At 46.1% G+C, this 21502-nt stretch overlaps 1 protein-coding gene across 2 annotated transcripts; it reads right to left on the bottom strand.

Moving 5' to 3' along the window:
- Positions 1 to 8308: 8308 nt before the first annotated feature.
- Positions 8309 to 21019, bottom strand: NOCT (nocturnin). 2 transcript variants are annotated; one of them, XM_073572106.1, is made up of 3 exons: positions 20837 to 21019; positions 11735 to 12004; positions 8309 to 9975 (listed from the first exon to the last, which is right to left on the bottom strand). In XM_073572106.1, exons 1-3 carry the CDS (start codon positions 20883 to 20885, stop codon positions 9140 to 9142), a joined length of 1155 nt encoding a protein of 384 aa, XP_073428207.1. In that variant the 5' UTR covers positions 20886 to 21019; the 3' UTR covers positions 8309 to 9139. The 2 variants fall into 2 exon arrangements, with proteins under 2 accessions (XP_073428207.1, XP_073428206.1); XM_073572105.1 differs by lacking the exon at positions 20837 to 21019 and adding an exon at positions 18901 to 19280.
- Positions 21020 to 21502: the final 483 nt, after the last annotated feature.

Genomic DNA, 21502 nt, shown 5'->3' with positions numbered 1-21502 from the left:
AGCTTCTTTCGAACAAAGGGTCCTATGTGCAAATGTAACCACCTAGAATAAAGTTTTGACTTGAAAACTGTTTGATTTCATTTTGTAATAAGCTGATAATGCTTATAATTTCACAATTGACCATTTTTTTGTTCAAAATAAAAAGGTTGAAAACTCTGCTGTGCATAATAATTTGGAACATGCATTTTGAGTTTTATACTGTTTTCATAGGCAGTTTGTTCAAAAACATTGCAATTATACTAGAATATTAGATGACTGGAAAATAACTGACTGCAATTCATATAGGTAATTTAGAGAAAATATGAGGAAATATTTTTTGCATAATAATTTGGAACAGTGTAAATGGTAGTGAGAAAAATATAGGCATAAATTAAATTTATGGGATTAAATAACTAAAAATTAGCAGCATGTGCATTCACCTCTTTTGTGATGAAACTTCTAAAAAAAAAATCTGTAGCAAGCTTGCCTTAATAAGTTACATGCTTAGGCTAGGTTCACATTTGCGGATGGCTGAGCTGCGGAGGGATTTGGACTTCTTCCCTTCAGCTCCACCCACTGCCGCACCTCCGTTCAGCTCCGCCTATGTCTGCAAGTGGCCTGCATACCTATCTTTAACATTGGGTACGTAGGCCGTGCGGATGTCTCCGCATGCGTCATTTTGACGATGCGGCGACCGCATCAAATTGCAACATGTTGCGTTAGACGTGGGACGCCGCATCGTCAAAACGGCACATGCTGAGGCATCCGCATGGCCTACGTACCCAATGTTAAAGGTAGGTACGCAGGCCGCATGCAGACGTAGGCGGAGCTGACCGGAGGTGGTGCGGCAGTGGGCGGAGCTTCACGGAGGAAGTCCGCAGCTTGGCCATCCGCAAATGTGAACCTAGCATTAGATTGCACACAAGTGGACATCCTTTCACAAAGTATCACATGGACTGTTAGTATATTCACACATTTTGTGAGGCCACAGAGGCTGCAACACCATCACTACGAGTTCATAGGCGCCAAACATGTCTGTTCTCTTTTATCTAAGTGGTGAAAAAAAATTCCATTAACAGAGAACCGTTACGTCTTCATTTTTCGTGATCTGGGGTCAGGTGAAGGCTAATTTTTTTGCGGGCTGAGGTGACATTTATCAATGATACCACTTTTGTGCAGATATGTTCTTTTGATTGCCAGTTAGTGCATTTTAATGCAATGTTGCGGCAACCAAAAAAATGTAATGCTGGCGTTTTGAATTTTTTTTTTCTTGCTATGCCGTTTAGCGATCTGGTTAATGCTTTTTTTTTTTTTATTGATAAGGCGATTCTGAATGCGGCGATACCTAATGTGTATGTGTGTTTTTTTGTTAATAGTTTTATTTTGATAGGGGCAAAAGGGGGGGTGACTTGAACTTTTAGGTTTTTTGTTTTTTTTACTTTTGGCATGCTTCAATAGCCTCCATGGCGTCAGCAGTCAGAAAGGGGTCAAATCGCCCCCCTTTCGCCCCATTCAAAATAAAAATTACTCATATTGGGTATCGCCGCTTTTAGAATTGCCCAATCGATCAATAAAAAAAATTAACCCGATCGCTAAATGGCGCAGCAGTGTAAAAAAATAAAAAAAAAAAAATCGAAACGCCAGAATTACGGTTCTTTAGTCGCCGCAACATTTCATTAACACTTGAACTACCGATGGAGTCATTTTGACTCCTCGCAATTTTTATGTCTCTTCTGTGACTCATTTTTTCCGAATTCTGGCTTGAGGCTCGGTGACTTTCTTATTTAGGATGCAAAAAAAGACTGTGCCAATAAATAATTTTTGAAAAAAAATCTTTTTTTTTTAAATTTACCTTTAAATTACCAAAGTGAGTCCCTACTATAAATATAGTAGGGAGTCAAAATGACTCCCTTTGGTAATTGAAGGTAAATTTTGAGAAAGTTTTTTTTTTTTTTTTTTTTGCTAGTCTTTCTGATAGCAGAAATGTTAGGAGTGGCCAAATCAATAGTTTAGTACATTCTTTACAACAACAAAAAAAAACAAAACACTGGTGAGCTTGGGGACATACATAGAAGATAACAGTGGTGATTACAGAATCCTTTCCATGGTGAAGGAAAGCCCCATCACAACACCCCCCAAGCAAAGAACACTCTCCAGGCAGTAGGGGTTTCAATATCTAAGTCTATCATCTAAAGAAGCCACGCAGTTGTAGAATAGTATTCTTAGGACAGATGAATCAACCTGAATCAGAATGATGGGAAGAGCAAAGTATGGAGGTTTGGAACAGCTCATGGTCCAAAGCACACCACATCTTCTGTAAAACGTGGTGCTGGCAGTGTGATGGTATGGGAATGCAAGGTTTCAAAGGGCACTGGGTCACTAGTGTTTATTGATGATGTGACTGAAGACAGGAGCATCCGGATGAATTCTGAAGTGTATATAGGGTGATACTTTCTGCTCAGATTCAATCAAATGCATCAAGGTTGATTGGATGGCACTTCACAGTACAGATGGACAATGGTTCAAAACATTCTGAGCAAGTAACACAGGAGTTTAAGGCAAAGAAGTGGAATATTCTGTCATGGCCGACTCCTCAAGTCACCAGATCTCAACCTCATTGCGCATGCTGTTCACGTGCTTATGGCAAAGTGTAAAGGGAATCTGGCTGCAGCGTTTTGCTACCTCATCTGAGAGCAGCCTAATATAAGCAAAGAGACCTTGATTCCTGCAAAGTATCACTTAGTTTTTAGATTTAGCAATACAGCAGAGCAGAGAAAGCTGACCCCTGCCCCCACCCGGCTCTCAGTGTACATAGCTATAGCCAGTCTAGTGCATATCACAAAAGGGTGATAGAGTCGGACTTAGGCTGAGTTCACACGTGGCGTTTTTTTCGCGTTTCCGCAGCAGTTTTAACCGCGAAAAATAAGCATCCCATGCATTCCTATGGGATTCCGCAATGCTGTGCTAATGCTGCGGTTTTTACCGCGGCGGACTCGCTTCGCGGTAAAAACCGCAGCATGCTCATTAATTTTGCTGAATCGCGGCGATCCCGCACCCATAGGAATGCATTGTTCCGCTTACTTCCCACATGTGGCTGTGCACACCATGCAGAAAGTAAGCAGAACATTTGCAGATGGTACCCACGGTCCGGAGGAGAGGAGACTGTCCTTCGGGCTTTGGGTACCATATCCCAGTAAAAAATAGAATTCAAAATAAAAAATATTGTTATTCTCACCTTCCGGCGTCCCGCACAGCCTTGCCGCCTCTCTCCACGCTCTCGTTCCCAGTAATCCTTTGCGAAAATGCGCGGGATCGCAAAGTCTCGCGTTCATTCGCGTGACGTCATCGCGAATTACCGCGAGACGTCGCGATCTCGCGAGAACGGGCGTAATCGCGGGCATTTTCGCAAAGGATTACTGGGAACGACTGCGCGGGACGTCAGAGGGTAAGAACACCATTTTTTTTTTTTTTTTTTTTTTTTTTTTTACACTTTATCTTTTACTACTGATGCTGCATAGGCGGCCTCAGTAGTAAAAAGTTGGTCACACTCATCAAACACTGTTTGACGAGTGTGACCAACCTGTCAATCAGTTCTCCAAGCGATGCTACAGATCGCTTGGAAAACGGTAGCATTTTGCAAGCTAATTACGCTTGCAAAATGCTATTTTTTCCACGGGAAAATCGCGGCAATTTAAAATGCGATTTTCCCGCGGAATGGAATTCTCGCGGTAATTTCCGCAAGAGTTCCGGTACGTGTGCACATAGCCTTACAAGTGCACAGCCAGCTAGTCAAAGCCTCAGGCTAAGAAAACCCCTTTAAAGGGAACTAGTAGTTAATATGCAAGGTTAACAGTATTATTCTGCCTGGCAGTTAAGGCCCCGTCTCACTAAGCGATCTCGGTAGCGAGATCGCTGCTGAGTCACAACTTTTGTGACGTAACAGCGATCTCACCAGCGAGATCGCTGTGTGTGACCGCGATCAGCGAGCGGCCCCCCTGCCGGTATCGCTGATCGCTGGAAGAAACCTCTGGACATTTCTTTGGTCGCTGGTCTCCCGCTGGCCAGCACGCATCGCTGTGTGTGACAGGCGGGAGACCAGCGATCAGGTGTAAAAAATAAAAAAAATTAAAAATATAGTTATTCTCACCTTCCGACGTCCTGTTCAGCCATCCTGCCTCTCTCCACGCTCCGGTCCCAGTGATCCTTTGCATGAATGACCACGAGATGTCACGGTCTCGAGGGATAACAAAGTCTCGCGGTCATTCATGCAAAGGATCACTGGGACCGGAGCGTGGAGAGAGGCCAGATGGCTGAACAGGATGTCGGAAGGTGAGAATAACTATATTTTTTATTTTTTTTATTATTTTTTACAGCGATGGCCAGCGATGCCGCACGCTCGGCATCGCTGTGCTGATCGCTGGTGAAGCTGTCTGTGTGACAGCTCACCAGCGATCACATAGCGACTTACTAGCGATCCTGACACCTTGATATCGGTGTCGGGATCGCTGGTAAGTCGCTTAGTGTGACGGGGCCTTTAGCCTAATTCTGCAGGGAGAAAATGCACTTTATTCCTCCTGCAGCATTCCAGTATCAGTCACGGGGGCAGCACCGGTTCAGTCAGGGCGGCGGCTGTTTTTGCAACTCCAACTACTAGCCGGACCTAATGCTGGGGACGTGGTTACAGCCGCCACTCTGAATTTTGATAGCGGTGACTGAACCGGTGCTGGCACCGCCCCAAAACTGAAACCACGCCCCCATCCCAGACCGACATTGGCTCTGTGCATTGGGGCCACTCAGTCAGGGCCAGGGGGCACCGTTTCAGTTACGGGGACGACGCCAGCACGGGTTCAATTACCGCTGAGTATACCCCAGCCCCACACTGCAGAGCCAGTCAGGGAAGTGGTTACAGCAGCAGCTCTGTAATCTCAGTGATGACTGAAACCTGAATGCTGCCCGGAGGAACAAAGTTCATTTTCTCCCAGCAGCATTCTGCTACATGCAGGAGCCAGCCAGCATGCCAACACTATTCACCTCCAGATTAACACCATATCTGCAGGTTAGTAGTGTTTTTCTGGGGACAGGTTCACTATTATTAAACCTGAAAGTCTACACTACAATTGCATCTGTTATTTCATTTCAAATCCAATATAGTGGCACGCAGAGTGCAAATCACGAAGACTCGGTCACTGCCAAATATTTCTGTATGTTAATATAGACTTGCAATTATTATTTATATAGCACCATTGATTCCATGGTGCTGTACGTGAGAAGGGGTTACATACAAATTACAGATATCACTTACAGTAAACAAACTTACAATAACAGACTGATACAGAGGAGAGAGGACCCTGCCCTTTCGGGCTTACATGCTACAGGATGGTGGAGGAGACAGTAGGTTGATGGGTTGCAGCAGTTCCAGTGTTGGTTGAGGTGATATCTCCTGTAGCGGTGAGGAGGTAGTGGGGTCATTGCAGGCTGTAGGCTTTCTTGAAGAGGTGGATTTTCAGGTTCCGTCTGAAGGATCCAAATATGGTTGATAGTTGGACATGTTGGGGCAAAGAATTCCAGAGAATAGGGGCTATTTGGGAGAAGTTTTGGAGGCGGTTGGGTGTGGAGAGGAGGTCTTGGGAGGACCAGAGATTAGTTCAGAGATATCTGGAGGAGACAGGTTATGGATGGTTTTGTGGGTAAGTATTAGTAATTTGAACTGGATACGCTGGAAATGGAAACCAGTGAAGAGATTTGCAGAGGGGAGAAGCAGAGGAGTAGCGAGGAGAGAGATGAATTAGGCAGCAGAGTTAAGGATGGACTGGAAAGGTGCGAGGGTGTTAGCAGGGAGACCACAGAAAAGGATGTTGCACTAGTCGACGCGGGATATGATGAGGGCGTGCACAAGCATTTTAGTAGATTGAGGGTTGAGGAAAGGATGGATTATGGAAATATTTTTGAGCTGGAGGCAACAGGAGGTAGAAAGAGCTTGGATGTGTGGTTTGAAGGACAGGGCAGAGTCAAGGGTTACTCCAAAGCAAAAAAGAAGAAATATGCAGCACTCACCGATATAGCTGAAAAACTGTGCGTCTTTATTTCACAAATTCCATCAATGGATGTGTGGACATGCAGGACGTTAGAGGAATGCTAGGGGAGGGAGGTGCCAGACATGGTAATGTGGTGATTTGTGTCCTAGTATGCCATTCATCTGTTTGCTCTTTGCTGGGATTTCTCAGAGGCAGCAGACTTCCGGTACTGGGGAAAGCATGATGTCATTAATTGTGATAGATAGGTCAGGTAAGGAAGATCTGTGAGATGGAGAAAAGATGATGAGTTCAGATTTGTCTACATTGAGCTTGAGGAAGCGAGAGGAGAAGGAGGATACAGCTGATAGACACTCCGGGATTCTGGACAGCAGAGAGGTGACATCTGGGCCAGAGGTCAATTAAATATTTTGTTATGCCTCCAGTCATATGACCTCTTAGGTGTCATACATTTTCCTGGTATACAATATATTGAACAAGAAATATTTTATTGTGCTTTCTGAAGTAAGGCCCACATTGAGAGCTGGGGAATTCATTTGCCATTTCAATAGCACAAAATTTTGATTTTCAACACAAATGAGATTCGGAATCATAAGAGATATGGCGGTGTTACAAGGCCAGTCATGGCGTTTGTTCACGATGAGGGTGCTTTCACACTGTGTCCAGTGGCTCCGTCGGCTCTTACATCCAAACCCCACACAAAACAGGATTTGAGCGCATGCGCCAGACGGGTCCATAGACTATAATGATGCAGACTCTGTGAACGTGCACTCTGCAGTGCATCATATTCGGGTGTATATGCCGACTGGAGATGGACACTTAGGCAGTGTACCACCTCTGAGTGTCTATTTCCAGTAGGTCTACACACCTGAAAATTGATGCACGTCAGCATCTAGGGCCCTGTCGGCACATACGCCCAAATACCGGCTTGCGGGGGGGATCGGACGTAAACCCCAACTGAGCCTCTGAACACAGTGTGAAAGCATCCTTAGCCAACCTACAGGATGAAAGAATCTACCCCCCATCTGAAATTGTTGCTACTAATCTTCATTATCGCAACTTAACAGTGCAAGTATAGATTAGACGCACCATCCTGCTTCCAGAAAGATTCCTGTAACTCTGCAAGCTGGAGGCCAGCGCTGCCTCTGTCCATTATAGAGCAGAGACTAGGGTCTCTGCTGCGGCGGGTACTCCATGCTAAACCTCAAGCCTGAAATATATAAATAGTGCTTAGTTATATTAGTAACCTACCACTACAATACAACTCCTAGCATGCATATGGGAGGAATTATATTCCCACAACTGCAGTCCACTAAGGCTGGGTTCATACTACGTTAATGCAGTCCGTTTAACGGATTGTGTTATAACACGATGTAACGCAATCCGTTAACGCTGCCATTCACTCCCATTACCGAGCACATCACTAACGCATGTCATAATCGGCATGCGCTAGCGATGTGTCGTCATTCTGTGACGGGCCCTCGGACGCGGTCTGCAGCGTCCGAAGGTCCGTCACTGCTAGTGCAGATGAAGCATCTGCGCTAGTGGTATAGCATAACGCGATCGCGTTATGCTATATTGTTAACGCAGTCCATCAACGCATAGCGTTGACGGACTGCATTAATGCAGTATGAACCTGGCCTAAGAGAAATGTGTTTTTGGGAGATTTGAAAGCATGATGGCTAAAGCGTTGCAGCAAGTCATGCCGTATGCCAACATGCTAAGATTCACACAGTTCGACCCTCTGGAGATGATAAAGATTGTTTCTTATATCCATTTTGAAAAAAAAAAAAAGAACCAAATTCCTTAGGAGGCGCAAGTGGTAATCAATCCAGCTGATCTGGAGGCTCCTCATGTGCCATCATCAGAATTTCTGCTATAGTTTTTGTCGTAAATTATAACAAACCTGTTGTGCTATGACTGGCCATGCCCTCCCAATAAGCTCCATCCACAAAATACAGAAATATTGCAGATCAGCCGTAAAGATTATTTCATATGTCAAATCAACAGTACACATGAATATAAGAAACGTTGTAATATAGCTTATCAGAGAGACTGGCTTCTTTCTCCTCCAGGACTGATCTCGCACTCATTCATGGGTAAAATCTGTATTCAGTGAAGACAGCCATGAAAAGATCGGTAATGGTACTTACATGGCAGTCTGTATTATGCCAAGTTGTAGTGAACTTCCCACTGATGTCCTCAACGCTATTCACTTTGATAATACAGAAGAAGTTATTGCATTTTATGGGGACTGTAAGAAAATATTGCAATGAGAAAATAATCTGCACACACCATTTCCAATAAATAAACCTTTATAGACTCCATGTTTACACGTGTTTTGTACTCCTTTTATCAAATGCTATGCGGGTGGAGACGGATTACAGTAATAGAAATTATGAGCGTTTCTATAAATCCACACTAAAAATATTCAGGTGTCCAGCGTTGAACTTCTCAGTTTGGGTGAAAAGGCAAATCTAACTAACAAAACTTTAAAATACTCCATATAGAGGAGACATAAAATATTAGACATTTCTAGGTCTCTGCTCATAGGAAAAAAAATATATTCATCATGAACCTTTCCTAGGGTTAGATATTCCTGCATTGGTTTCTTGTATGGAGTCTTGCAACCTACGGTTGGAGAGTTTGGTTGCTCCATAAAAATCGTTACATATAGATTACTGTAATAATAAGAATTAGATTAGGTCCTCGGACTGGTAAATTCTTTTATATTGCACTTTAGTATAATTGCACTGAACAAAAAGTTTGCCAGTCATTGGCTCTCATCTAAATAAAGAATAAATATATTTTTCCGCTGTTTGCTTCAAGTAGAAAAATAAATACTTTGGAAAAAGTGACATTCCCACAAACATTTGCCATAAATTAAATACAAGTGCACGTCTCATTACAAAAAGGCATTTGGTTAATGCTACAATTCAATGTGGAAGGAAAAAAAACAGAAAAAATGAAAAACCATACAAAAATTAACATACATGTCTAAAACATTAGCGACAGAGTACGTGATGGTAGCCCGTGTGGTGGTGGACCAGCTCTGGTACGGAAATGGTCACAGATAACTTAATATAGGTTTATTCAGATTTCCACATCATAGTCTGGCCTGGAAACCATTATAACAATCTATCGGAGTCGATGTTAAAGCTGAAGTCACAGACTAAAGAGAGATGATCTGAAGGGTAATTAAATGATGGAAGTCTGTTAGGCCCAATTTGATCTTCAGTAAGCAAGCGCAAGGCCGAGTTCACTTTCAGGGCATGCTGGGAGTACCAGATATAATCCAGAGTGTGGCAGGACTCCCCGGTAGGACGGATCTTCCAGGTGGTGTAGGGAGGTTCAGTTTCTCCGTCATCACTAAGCACCTTATAGGCACTGTTGAGATTCAGACTAGAGGAGGCAAATCTCTTGTATACTTCTTCAGTGGGCTCCGCATTAAAGTCCCCACAAACAACCAGAGGAATCTTGGCTCCTTGTGTGACAGACTCGAGATTCCTCAGGAGATCTGAGCCCTGTGCAAGTCTGAACCTTTCCCATCCACTGCGGGCCTTCAGGTGAGTGACGGCAAAGCACAACATCCTGCCAGTTTCCTTACACTGGAGGACCTCCGCAATGGCCACTTGGTTCGTTTTTAAAGTCCGAGCTGAGAGCCTGAACTTGGCACTGCTGACAAGTTCAAAGCGGTCCTGAAGGAAAAAAAAGGCACAGCCATCTGGCCCATTGTTTTGTTCCACGTCTAGGCAGGGAGACCATGGCTTTGCCAAAAAAGTGCATTGATAGCCCAATCTGCTAAGAACTGGTTGGAAGGTATCAAAATAGTGATCTACTTCTTGCAGGCACAAGACATCTGGGCGATACATGAGGATCTCTTCCAGGATCAAATACTTCCTTTCTTCCCAATTCAGCGCCTCCATCGGACATTTAATAAAGTTGTCCTTCCCTTCCCCGAGAGCTGGAGACAAAGACAAACCATGATACACAATGTCATTGCATTTCTAAGCAGTGTTAAAACAAAGGATAACAGGCAACTGCTGAATTGGTCTCCATGGCCTAACAATGATATTTATAGATAGATTTTTTTTTTCCAATTCTAGGGACATAACACTGGAAACAAAACAGCTATTTTTGTAGCAAAAAATTTTTCTGGGAGTCGATAGGAAAATATTAACTACAAAACATCCGCTATATTTATTGCTTGTGGCTTTGATTCACTTTAGTTGTATTGGTGATTGTGGTTATTGTTTTTCTAAAATCCCAGCATACTACAAGTATGGTGTGTGCCTTTCGTTTAAATTTTCTCTAATTTCTAACAATGTGCCCCCAATATAAGAAAAATAGCTTTAGGGGGCATTTCACTATTTACATACTATTCTTTCATTTCTGATCTTCCCTGTATTTGGGGCTGGCATATTAGACACAATTACGAGGCAAATCCAGCCCAGAGGATGACCTGGAGAGCTGATTTGGGACCGGTGAGACCTAACAGCTCCTGCTCCTTCGAGTTAGATGGTAATAAACCATCTCTGCTTTCTCCAAGTGGCATAAGAGTGCTGTAAGCAAGTGGTCATAAGAAACCAGATCCTGGTATTTTTTTTTGCTATATTTTTAAGTAATTCTTGCACATAGTATATAACTTAATTAAGCAAGAGAAAATAGGAGGACAGAGGAGCATAAAAATGGCAAAAGTTTATTAATATATCAATAGTATCAAAAAGTCATAAAATATCAGTACAACATGACATAGTAATAGATACAAATAAGGAAAAGAGGCAACAAGGGGGAGGGGGGGTAGATTGCAATAAGCACAGTGTCAGCAGAAGAGATCAATGCTCAAAGACATGTACGAATTTGCCCCTATATGCATATATAAGGTGCTGCGAGTCCTGAACAAATAATAGGACTGGTACAAAGTCACAGTGGGGGCAAATACTAACTTTAGTCTAAAAGCCGGCACGGAGCACCAAGTATGAACCCTAGCACATACAACCCCCAAAGCATAGGTGTGCCACAGCAATAAAGTGACAGTCCCCGCAGAGAGCCACCCAAGGCACTAAATATGACCCATGTGGGAATAAAAGAGTGCCGGGCGGTGCTTACCAGTAAGGACCCGATGTGGACCACCAATTAAGATCAGGAAAGGACCCCCGATGCGCGTTTCGCCCAGCGTCAGATAGCTTTCTCAAGGGTATGGTGAGTGAATGCCAAAGAGGACCTTCCTATATCACCGATAATAGATCATGTGACCAAGTCACATGCTTTCTGTAACCAATGGCAGCGTGTGGGGGCGGCACATACGCCGAGATGACTCCAGGTCCTGCACACATCCCGGCGTCACCCTCTCATCGCGTGGAGACAGGGGGGCAGGACAGAAAGTCCCGGGCCTGGATCTCACGCGAAGGAGGGCGGCTTTAATACTATTGATATGATATTAATAAACTTTTGCCATTTTTATGCTCCTCTGTCCTCCTATTTTCTCATGTCATACATGGAGCTTGAATGCTTGTTCTAGTGTGTGTGTGCCATTTGGCACCATTTTTCTTTGCATTTAATATGCTACCTGGTTTTGTTATTTTAATTTAGCAAGAGTCCGACACTTTTACATTTCATTTTAGGAATAAACCTGATGAAGCCTTCAGGGAATTGAAGTAGTAAAGCTCAGAGGTACTGGGCATAAAACAAAATTCAAGTGTCAGTAGTAGGAATCAAAATACCTTGAGCCAAGATATTCCACTGCATCACTCGAAAGGTGTGTGGGCCCCTGAAGTCATCAGTCCGACTAACAAACTCCCTGTGGAGCCTGGCGGGCCGTTCCCGCAGAGCCACTTGGCATTCCTCCAGAAGGTCTTTGGGGTCCAATGGATCCAGCTGTTCATGCTCAGATTCATCAAGATAATCCCGGTGTTGAGAAATGGCAGCTGTGCTGCTGAGCGTTTTGGCAAGAGCACTGTACAGGCGGCTGGTGCGGTTTCCCATGGAACACACTATGGGGAATAAGAACACAGGGTAAGACAAATATTGAGCACTGCCAAACCAAAAAAATAAAAAAAACATAAAAACAAACAATAACCCAATAAGGATAAAGCGGCGATTCCGGAAACACCAAGTTCTACCTAACGCAGGTACATGTGACAATAAACACGGCACTTCTGGAGAAAAAGGTGCCGAAGTAGAATCCAAAGCCGTCGGTTATGATGCAAAAGTACTTGGCACTCATATTGATATATTCAAAGAAAATAGTTTATAACAAATTCCAGACAAAATAAACGTTTCGGTCAAAGCGAGACCTTCATCAGTCATCTGGAAGTGGCACAATCTTACAGGACAGAATCAAGAGAGTCTGGGGTCTCCACCGCTCAGACTAAGGGGCGCTCGTTGCCAGAGCAGTGGATACCGCAGACTTTCTCCTGACGCTGCCCTATACGATTTTGCCTCTTCCAGATGACTGATGAAGGTCTAGCTTTGACCGAAACGTTTATTTTGTCTGGAAGTTGATACAATTAAATATTTCCGCTGAATACATCAATATGAGTTCATCATACCTAACGCAGGGACTTTTCATCTTGGACACCCACCACTGAGATCTGCAACTTTTGTGAGGAAAAGGTCCTTTAAATTCATCATGTAAATTACAGATAATTTACAGAGCTGGAACATTGGCACCAAAGAGAAGATAACTTCACTGCAAGCTGGATCTGAGGTCTATGCGTCACATAAATTCTTACATGAACAGTGAATACAGAACGTTACATAACAGGTAAAATGGAGTAAATGTAAGACTATGAGTGCGCTCACTACCAGCCTAGGGTTCATGGGTCTTACCTTGTACAGGCAGACCATGGCATCCTTGTTTGGCTGGCAAAGTAACTGAAAAGCGGAGATCCATCCTTCCTGTAATGGTCTACTCAACTGCACTAGACCAGAGCCATGTCTGACTATGGCTTATATCACCTAGCCTACTTAATCCCTCTAAACCCATCAGAAGATAATGGATGTTAATCAGACCGTAAGCCACGTCACTGACATTCAAGGACAGCTATGGTACAGACACTGCAAATAAGGCCGCCAGACTTCCAGCTCACTGAGGAGGGGGCACAAGCTTGGAGAAGACAGTGGCAAAAATGTGGCTTACTGCAGTATGTGCCATACTCATCGGCAGGGTGCGGGGGATAAAACAACTACCGTAAGTCCTTTTTCCATCACTTTTTTTTTCTTTTTAAACAATGCTATAATTGCATGTATAAGATAAATAAAGGGAAAAAGGGTGTCCTAAATATAATATTCTACTTAACAAGTGTGTACACCGATTAATCTACCTCAATATATAAATGGATGGGCCCATCAACAACTCATCCACAAGTCCAGCAGACCACTCCAGTCTCAGGACAGTATTTCTAATCACATCATCCCTTCCAACACGTGTCCCTAGGATGATCAACCGATAGCCCAGCTGTAGTATTACATGGCAGACACACGGATGAGTGTCCCTCCATGTAATTAAGAGGCCAACTTGAATCCATCACATTGGGAGCAACTGACAGATAATGTCTCTATTCTTGGGACCCCATCTTTGGAGGTTCATGTCGGACAACCCCTTAATCATGGCCAATGTAGAGGTTATCCACCAATAGGACAACCCCTAAATGTTTGGCTCCGATAAATTAAAAATAAGCTTATACTCGCCTCCCATGCCGGAACCGTTACAGTGGTCAGTGGTGTCAGCACTTGTGGTCCCGGCACTTCCGTGAAGTGTTATGACATGTGACCCCGGCGCCCCTGTCTTCACTTCTGTATGAATTGAACAAGAAGAGGCAGTCCGGGCTGCAGCTGATCTCTCACATTTGCGCTTTTGAGCGCAGCGACGGCCTGCGCACGGCCGTCGCTAAGCCCCGCCCCCGCCGGTAGCTCTGCCTACCGGCGCATGACGCTGCATGCGTCCCCTATCTTTATCACTGGGGGCGCAGTCCGTGCGCAGTATGCGTTTGGCGGCGCATGCATCCTTTTCACGGTGCGCCGACCAGCGCCAAACGCAACCTGCTGCAGTTTGGTTGCACTCGGCGCACCGTGAAAAGGACGCATGCGCCGCCAAACGCATACTGCGCACGGCCTGCGCCCCCAGTGAAAAAGATAGGGGACGCAGGACGCATGCAGCATCATGCGCCGGTAGGCGGAGCTACCGGCGGAGGCGCGGCAGGGTTTAGCGGCGGCCGTGCGCAGGCCGTCGCTACGCTCAAAAGCGCAAATGTGAAACTAGCCTTACACTTCATGTTCAATTCGTTTGAAGGTGGAGACAGTGATGCCAGCACTGATTGGGCGCTGGGCACCACGTGTCATACATGCACGAGCGCAGACACCGCTGGAACGGCGCTGGTACTGGAGGAGCGTAGAAGCTTTATTATTTTATCAGGGCCAAACATTTAGATCAAGACGGTGTTTTCCTAGTAGTGGACAAACCCTTTTAGCTGTTATCCAAAGAAAAAATATTTATCATGTATCCGGAGTATGGACCCAAATAACACCAACAGGAGTTAGAATGGAGCGGTGGTCACTGGTCAGGTATGTGCACAGTTTTACTGTACAGATATCCAGGTATATTCTGCAGTAGAAGGTTAGACAAGAAAGAATATGGAAATTGTGCCCCTTGTAAGTAGTAGCTGCGAGAACCTCCAGAGCATTTACCCTTCCTTATCCATGAAGGCTCCTGGCATCGCACATAAGCTTCCCGCTCCTTTATCATCTGACGGGCAGTTGTTGCGGTTTCTGGTCACAGCAACACCCAACGTTCTGGTTAATTACACAACGTACAAGGTTCACCAGACTACAAATACACCACAAAGAGCCGTACAAAGCGTCAGCACTCAGGCTGATCTGAAGTCCAATGTCAATGACAAACAGCAATCTCCTTCCACGGTCATACTACGAATTCTTATCGTCCCTAGTAAACCGCATTCCTTTACTTAGAACCAGTTCAGTACCAGACAATTTACCTTCCTTCATTATTATTTTTCACATCACCAGCAGTCGTCAGCAGTGTGAACTCCTATTTTGCGCTTGTGCATTAACAGTTAAAAATGTAGAGCGAGTCCGTGTGACGGAAAGTGACAGCCAAATGCACATTACACAAGACCTTGGTTATGGCAGCAGAGCCCCTCCTGGACCCGAGTGACCTCACTGACCTTGGGATCAGGGTGAAGCCGACATTCCCTTACACAGGGACAGGAGCTCTTGTAGGGGGAAAGCGGTCACCTCCCTGTGCTCTATAAGGCAGCAGCCACTCATCTGTGCTGCAAGGAGGAAGAGGCCGCCATACGCACCTAGGAAGAGCTGCACAGCTGACCATGGGGGCCTCCATGACATTCAAACTTCTCAGTCACATGGGTGGGAAAAAAAATAAAAAGCAAAGCACAGTGCCATCTCGTGGATGTAACCAACAACTACAGCTGCACATGAAAACTACTGCAGTGTGCTTCTCACGTGTCAGCGGGTGGAGATGATTCACTGATTGCAGGATGAGCGGATATACACATTTATTAGTCACCATAGAAAACCCGAGCGGTGCCTAGCAAGTCAGGCTTCTACACCGTGTGCAGAGTTATTAGGCAAGTTGTATTTGAGAGGATTCTTTTTATTATTGAACAACAACTATGTTCTCAATCAACCCAAAAGACTCAGATATCAAAGCTTAATATTTTTGGAAGTTGGAGTGGTTTTTTTTTTTTAGATTTGGCTTTTTTTTTTTCAGGTAACTATTACTGTGCAGAATTATTAGGTAACTTAATAAAAACCAAATATATACCCATCTCACTTGTCTATTTTCACCAGGGAAACCAATATAACACAAAAATTTAGAAATAAACATTTCTGACATTCAAAAGCAAAAAAAAAAAAAAAAAAAAAATCAGTGACCAATATAGCCATCTTTCTTTACGATGACACTCAAAAGCCTTCCATCCATAGATTCTGTCCGTTGCTTGATCTGTTTACGATCAACATTACGTGCCGCAGCCACCACAGCCTCCCAGACACTGTTCCGAGAGGTGTACTGTTTTCACTCCCTGTAGATTTCACATTTTATGAGGGACCACAGGTTCTCTATGGGGTTCAGATAAGGTGAACAAGGGGGTCATGTCATTATTTTTTCTTCTTTTAGACCTTTACTGGCCAGCCATGCTGTGGAGTATTTGGATGCATGTGATAGAGCATTGTCCTGCATGAAAATCATGTTTTTCTTGAACGATACCGACTTCTTCCTGTACCACTGCTTGAAGAAGGTGTCTTCCAGAAACTGCCAGTAGGTCTGGGAGTTTAGCTTCACTCCATTCTCAACCCGAAAAGGTCCCACAAGTTCATCTTTGATGATACCAGCCCATACCAGTACCCCACCTCCACCTTGCTGGCGTCTGAGTCGGAGTGGAGCTCTCTGCCCTTTACTGATCCAGCCTCGGGCCCATCCATCTGGCCCATCAAGAGTCACTCTCATTTCATCAGTCCATAAAACCTTAGAAAAATCAGTCTTAAGATATTTCTAGGCCCAGTCTTGACGTTTTATCTTAAGTTTCTTGTTGAAAGGTGGTCATTTTTCAGCCTTCCTTACCTTGCCCATGTCCCCGAGTATGGCACACCTTGTGCTTTTTGATACTCCAGTAACATTGCAGCTCTGAAATATGGCAAAACTGGTGGCAAAAGGCATCTTGACGCTTGATTTTCCTCAATTCATGGGCAGTTATTTTGCGCCTTTTGTTATCAACACGCTTCTTGCGACCCTTTTGGCTATTTGCCATGAAACGCTTGATTGTTCGGTGATCACGCTTCAAAAGTTTGGCAATTTCAAGACTGCTGCATCCCTCTGCAAGACATCTCACAATTTTTGACTTTTTAGAGTCCGTCAAATCTCTCTTCGGACCCATTTTGTCAAAGGAAAGGAAGTTGCCTAATAATTAAGCACACCTTATATAGGGTGTTGATGTCATTAGACCACACCCCTCCTCTTTACAGAGATGCAAATCACCTGATTTACATAATTGGCAGTTGGCTTTCAAGCCTATACAGCTTGGAGTAGGACAACATGAATAAAAAGGATGATTAATCAAAATACTCATTTGCCTAATAATTCTGCACCCAGTGTATGTGGAGGACGGTGCTGTGCCGCCACAGTGTCTGCTAAGACGAGCTCAAGGATCTGTACAAACACGGAGAGAGGGAAGTAGGATCAGCCCGCCTAGGCCTTCTATATGGGCCTGCAGGTCACAGGTAGCTGAACGCAATGACACACTGATATATGCGATCCAGTGTCTTATTCCAGAGAAATCCGTGTTTCCTTACTTGTAAATAGGCTTTCCAGGCTATGGGGCCGTCGCTGATCTGCATGAGAATCTGCCTCCGGGGATTACTGTAAGAGTGGGAGTTATTAGTGTGAGACATGTAGATCAAGATAGCAGACTGTCAGTCATTACATGTGTCACACTGATATTGACCCCTTTCCTATAAAATAACCTCGGGAAGCAGACTATCAGGGAGAGCCATGTCCGGCCCATAGTGCTGAAAAGCTCGTTTACATATAAGGAAACGAGGATTTCACTGGAATAAGACATTGGATTGCAGATATCAGTGTATTCAGCTTCCTATGACCTGCAGGTCCATATAGACGGCCTAGGATGGCTGATGCTACCTACTGACAGATTCCCTTTAACAACACCACCACTCTGGGCAGACAAGTGCACATCGCCAGGCCGGGGCACCACAGACCCCCGCACTCACCAGCCATAGTCCTATACGGAGTTCCCCATTTCTGACGCACACCGGACACACGTCTGCCTGCTCACATCCGGACTAGTGTGTGAGAGGTCAGGACCGCGCCGGGTGTAATGACAGAACATTCCTGACAGCCCAGCACAGGTCGGCACACCACATGCCCCGGAGCGGAGTCCCATAATGCATGGCTACGTCTGAGCGCGAGAAATCTGCACAGAAAAGCGGAACACAAGGCAGAGGGAAAAACGGACCTGACCCTCCGAATGTCACTTTACAGTCTAAACACTAAGCACGCTCACAGGCACGGTCCAGGGACAGAAGACAAACTGCAGGGACCTGGAGAAAATGGCTAGTAGAGGACAGCGAGGAGCAGGGCCTTAATAGGCCAATATGACATTATCACATTGGTGGGGTCTGACTCCGCAGCCCCCCAGATCAGCTGCTTCCATCAGGCTGCTGCTGAAGGTGTAAGCTGGGGATGGACCAGAACAGCACTGCCCCATACACGGTTTGGTCATCTATTACAATGCTGGGGGTTAAGGCCCTGTCACACTAAGCGAGATCGCTGCTGAGTCACTAGAACTGTGACGTTATAGCGATCTTACCAGCGAGATCGCTGTGTGTGACAGTGACCGGCCCCCCTGCCGGGTATCGCTGATTGTGCCCGAAATGTCTGGACATTCCTTGGTCGCTCATGTCCCGCTGAGTCGCTTGTATCGTCACGTTTGCCACCTAGCCTAACGACCTCGTTAGCGACTCAGAAGCATGACAAGGTGGGGATTAGCGTTCCCGACATCGTTACAAAGGTCGCTATGACACGCTAGATCGTTGCTCCGTCGTTGGGTAGATTGGACTGTCTGACATCTCTATAGCGACCACATAGCGATGCGGCAACGATCCGTCGTGTCGTATCGCTGTCGGGATCGTTATAGCGTCGCTAGGTGTGACGGAACCGGGGCCACTACCATCCCCACAGCAGGCGGCTCTGTGCATCATGACCCTGCAGTGTCCCCGGCGCAGTACAAGATGGGGCCGCCAGCCCTGGAGACATCACACTGCAGCCCCCCCCGCAGTGTTGCCATGGTTTCCGCCGGCACAGCCTCCGCTCCCTCCCCCACACCCCGCTCACCTGATCGGGCAGAGCTCCCGGCCGCTCCGCCTGCCGGCACTGGAGGGGGGCTTGTGCCCGGGTTAGACGCTGCTTTGGCCGCTCCGTCCCCGATCCAGCCGGCCAGACTATGACAGCAGCCGAAGCCAGCCAGGGAGCCCAGGACGGGCGGCGAGAGCGCTCTCCTCCTCCCCGGGGAGTGGTGTGGCTGCTGCCGCAGAGAGGAGGCGCACAGTGCGGGCACGTCTCTCAGCGCCGAGCACAGCCTGCCTGCCGGACTGTGATACATCCCGGGCTCAGCTCGGAGGTGCCCGCGGCCTCACTGCTCGCTCCCCGCCGCCGTGACTGAGCGATACCGGCTCCTCAGCATCTGCACCACTCCCAGTGCTCTCCTCCGCTCACCGTGACGTCACAGCAGCGGCACGCCAGGGACGTACCACACTGAGGCAGGGGGGGATAGCTGGAGAATCACCCTGCTAATAGAGTTCTAATTAGTCACAGTCAGGGTATGACCCTCTTCGATGTACAGTAATATTTTATATACTATATATCAGGTGAATAATAACCGGACATAACAAAAGCGAGCAGAGCTGTGCGTTACTGTACTTGGCTCTCCCCTCCTATTAAGTGTAGTGGTATTTTCCACATCGGAGTTCCCTTGAATTGAGGGAGGATCGTTCCATTAGTGATGGGAAGTGGGGGAAAGGTCACACGCGCAGAAAGCAGTAATGACGCCAAAGTCTACCGAGCGTATAAATAGCCGGAGATCCTGGCGCAGAGGCGTGTGGTGGGCAGGACGGTCGGGTACACGGGCCCACGCAGGCCGTGGTATCACCAGGCGCCTCAGGGATGGCAGTGGGGCATTTCTCGCTGATTCTGTACAAATGTTATTTGTATAGCAGCTTCCAGTATGCTGCTGGTTACCATGGATACAGACCACACTACAAGCTCGGGGTCCTACTAGTCTATGGGATGCGATAATAACCCACGGGCCTGGCTCACTGCGAGTGTGAGCCGAGTGTCCAGGTCTCGCACATCAGAGAATCGCAGCACAGGTGTGGAGGAGACGGCGGCAATCAGACTGCGCTCGGATGGCACCTGAGTGCAGTCCATGTCGCGCACACACCCATAGACTTGTAGAGGTGCGTGTGATCCGATTCTCAGCATGAGAGAATAACCGCAGATCTGCTCTGCCCCATAGAATAATTACTCACAGGTCTCCACATGGCCAAAGCTCACCAGAAATAAAAATGTAAGGTTGGTGATAATGTCACGGTCATGGCGAACCCATATGACACACGTGACCCTGGATACAGCGCCTCCAGTTGGGCAAATTTAAATAGGACGTGCAGCTGGATACACCGCCTCCAACTGGCGAATTTAGGTATTTCACGTTATACATACTACAGTAGTCTGGAAACCCCGCCTCCAGTAAGGCGAATTTAAATAATAAAGGGGTAACCTGGGTAACATTAACAATGGTGGGCCCTGCAATAGGGAATAGGGAAGTGGAGACCTCCTGCACTCCCCTGAGCCAGAGTCCCTGCACTCCTAACGTTCCCTATGCCGGTTCCGTACCGGGCGACGCACAGGAACCTAAAAACCGTAGCTCGCCCTAAACCCTCACTAGGGAATTGGTCGGTGCGGAAACTGATCCCACCACTGCACTAAACACACATGAGGGAAAATGACAATACAGGGGAAACACCACTTAGCTTTGCTCTGTTGCGTACGCTCCTAGCAACAGAGCCCACCACCTGTGTGCATCTTCTCCACCCGGATCCAATCACCATAACTGGATCCTTCACCATAGTGCAGCCTTGGAGCAGAGTCCACCACCAGTTGCAGCTGCCCAGTAACAGAGTCCAAAAGATGAGTCCAGCTTCTGCCAAAAAGTCCAGCATGCTTGAGTCCAGTTTTCAGCAACCAAGTCCTGCATGCTGAGTGCAACTCTCACCATCGTCGCCACTCCACCAAGCCATGCCAGCACTTCTTGCCGACACCATAAACTGTGACTCCACCACGCCATGCCAGCCCTTCTTGCAGACCACATAGCTGCCACTCGTCCCCTCTGGCTGCGCTGCGCAGGACTCATGTTCAGCTCCCTCTTTCACCCAGGCTTCCTTGTGAATGACTAACACACAATATCACCAACAGTCATCAAACACACCTGAACTCTTTTAAAGAGCCTCACACCTGATTTTTAATTAAGTGCACTTTAAACCAAAGAAACTAAAGTGCACTACCACTCACCACCACCGGGGCAACTTAGAATGAACGACACCACGTGTAATAATACTAATGGCCACCGGGGGGCAATCACATCACTTTGGCACCTAGCCAAAGGAAAAAAAGTTCGCTTATCCATTTAAACTGTCAGATTCACGCTGGATCATGACATCCACACTGCCAAAAGTACCAATACCTGGTGTAAAAACAACAGTATCACTGAGCTTGATTGGCCAGCAAACTCACCTGACCTTAACCTATGGGGTATTGTAAAGAGGAAGATGAGAGACACCAGACCCAACAATGCAGACAAGCTGAAGGCTATTCTTTTCAGTAGGCCAACATTTCAGATTTTCCAGATGGTCAATGACCTACCAAGTATAACTGAGGGAGA

This window comes from Dendrobates tinctorius, unplaced genomic scaffold (assembly GCF_039654945.1).
Source record: "Dendrobates tinctorius isolate UK_male_01 unplaced genomic scaffold, ASM3965494v1 ptg000030l, whole genome shotgun sequence".
Taxonomy (NCBI): domain Eukaryota; kingdom Metazoa; phylum Chordata; class Amphibia; order Anura; family Dendrobatidae; genus Dendrobates; species Dendrobates tinctorius.
Note: the sequence above shows the minus strand (reverse complement) of the source record. Positions and strands in the feature narration are given on the sequence as shown.

Excerpts from the sequence above, each read along its gene's own strand:
- NOCT (XM_073572105.1), bottom strand. The coding sequence starts at position 19,168 with ATGTATCACAGTCCGGCAGGCAGGCTGTGCTCGGCGCTGAGAGACGTG. Across the intron at positions 12,005-18,900 it reads CGGGAGCTCTGCCCGATCAG|TGTGTTCCATGGGAAACCGC; the intron begins GTGAGCGGGGTG and ends TATTCCCCATAG. Across the intron at positions 9,976-11,734 it reads GTGGAATATCTTGGCTCAAG|CTCTCGGGGAAGGGAAGGAC; the intron begins GTATTTTGATTC and ends CTTTGTCTCCAG.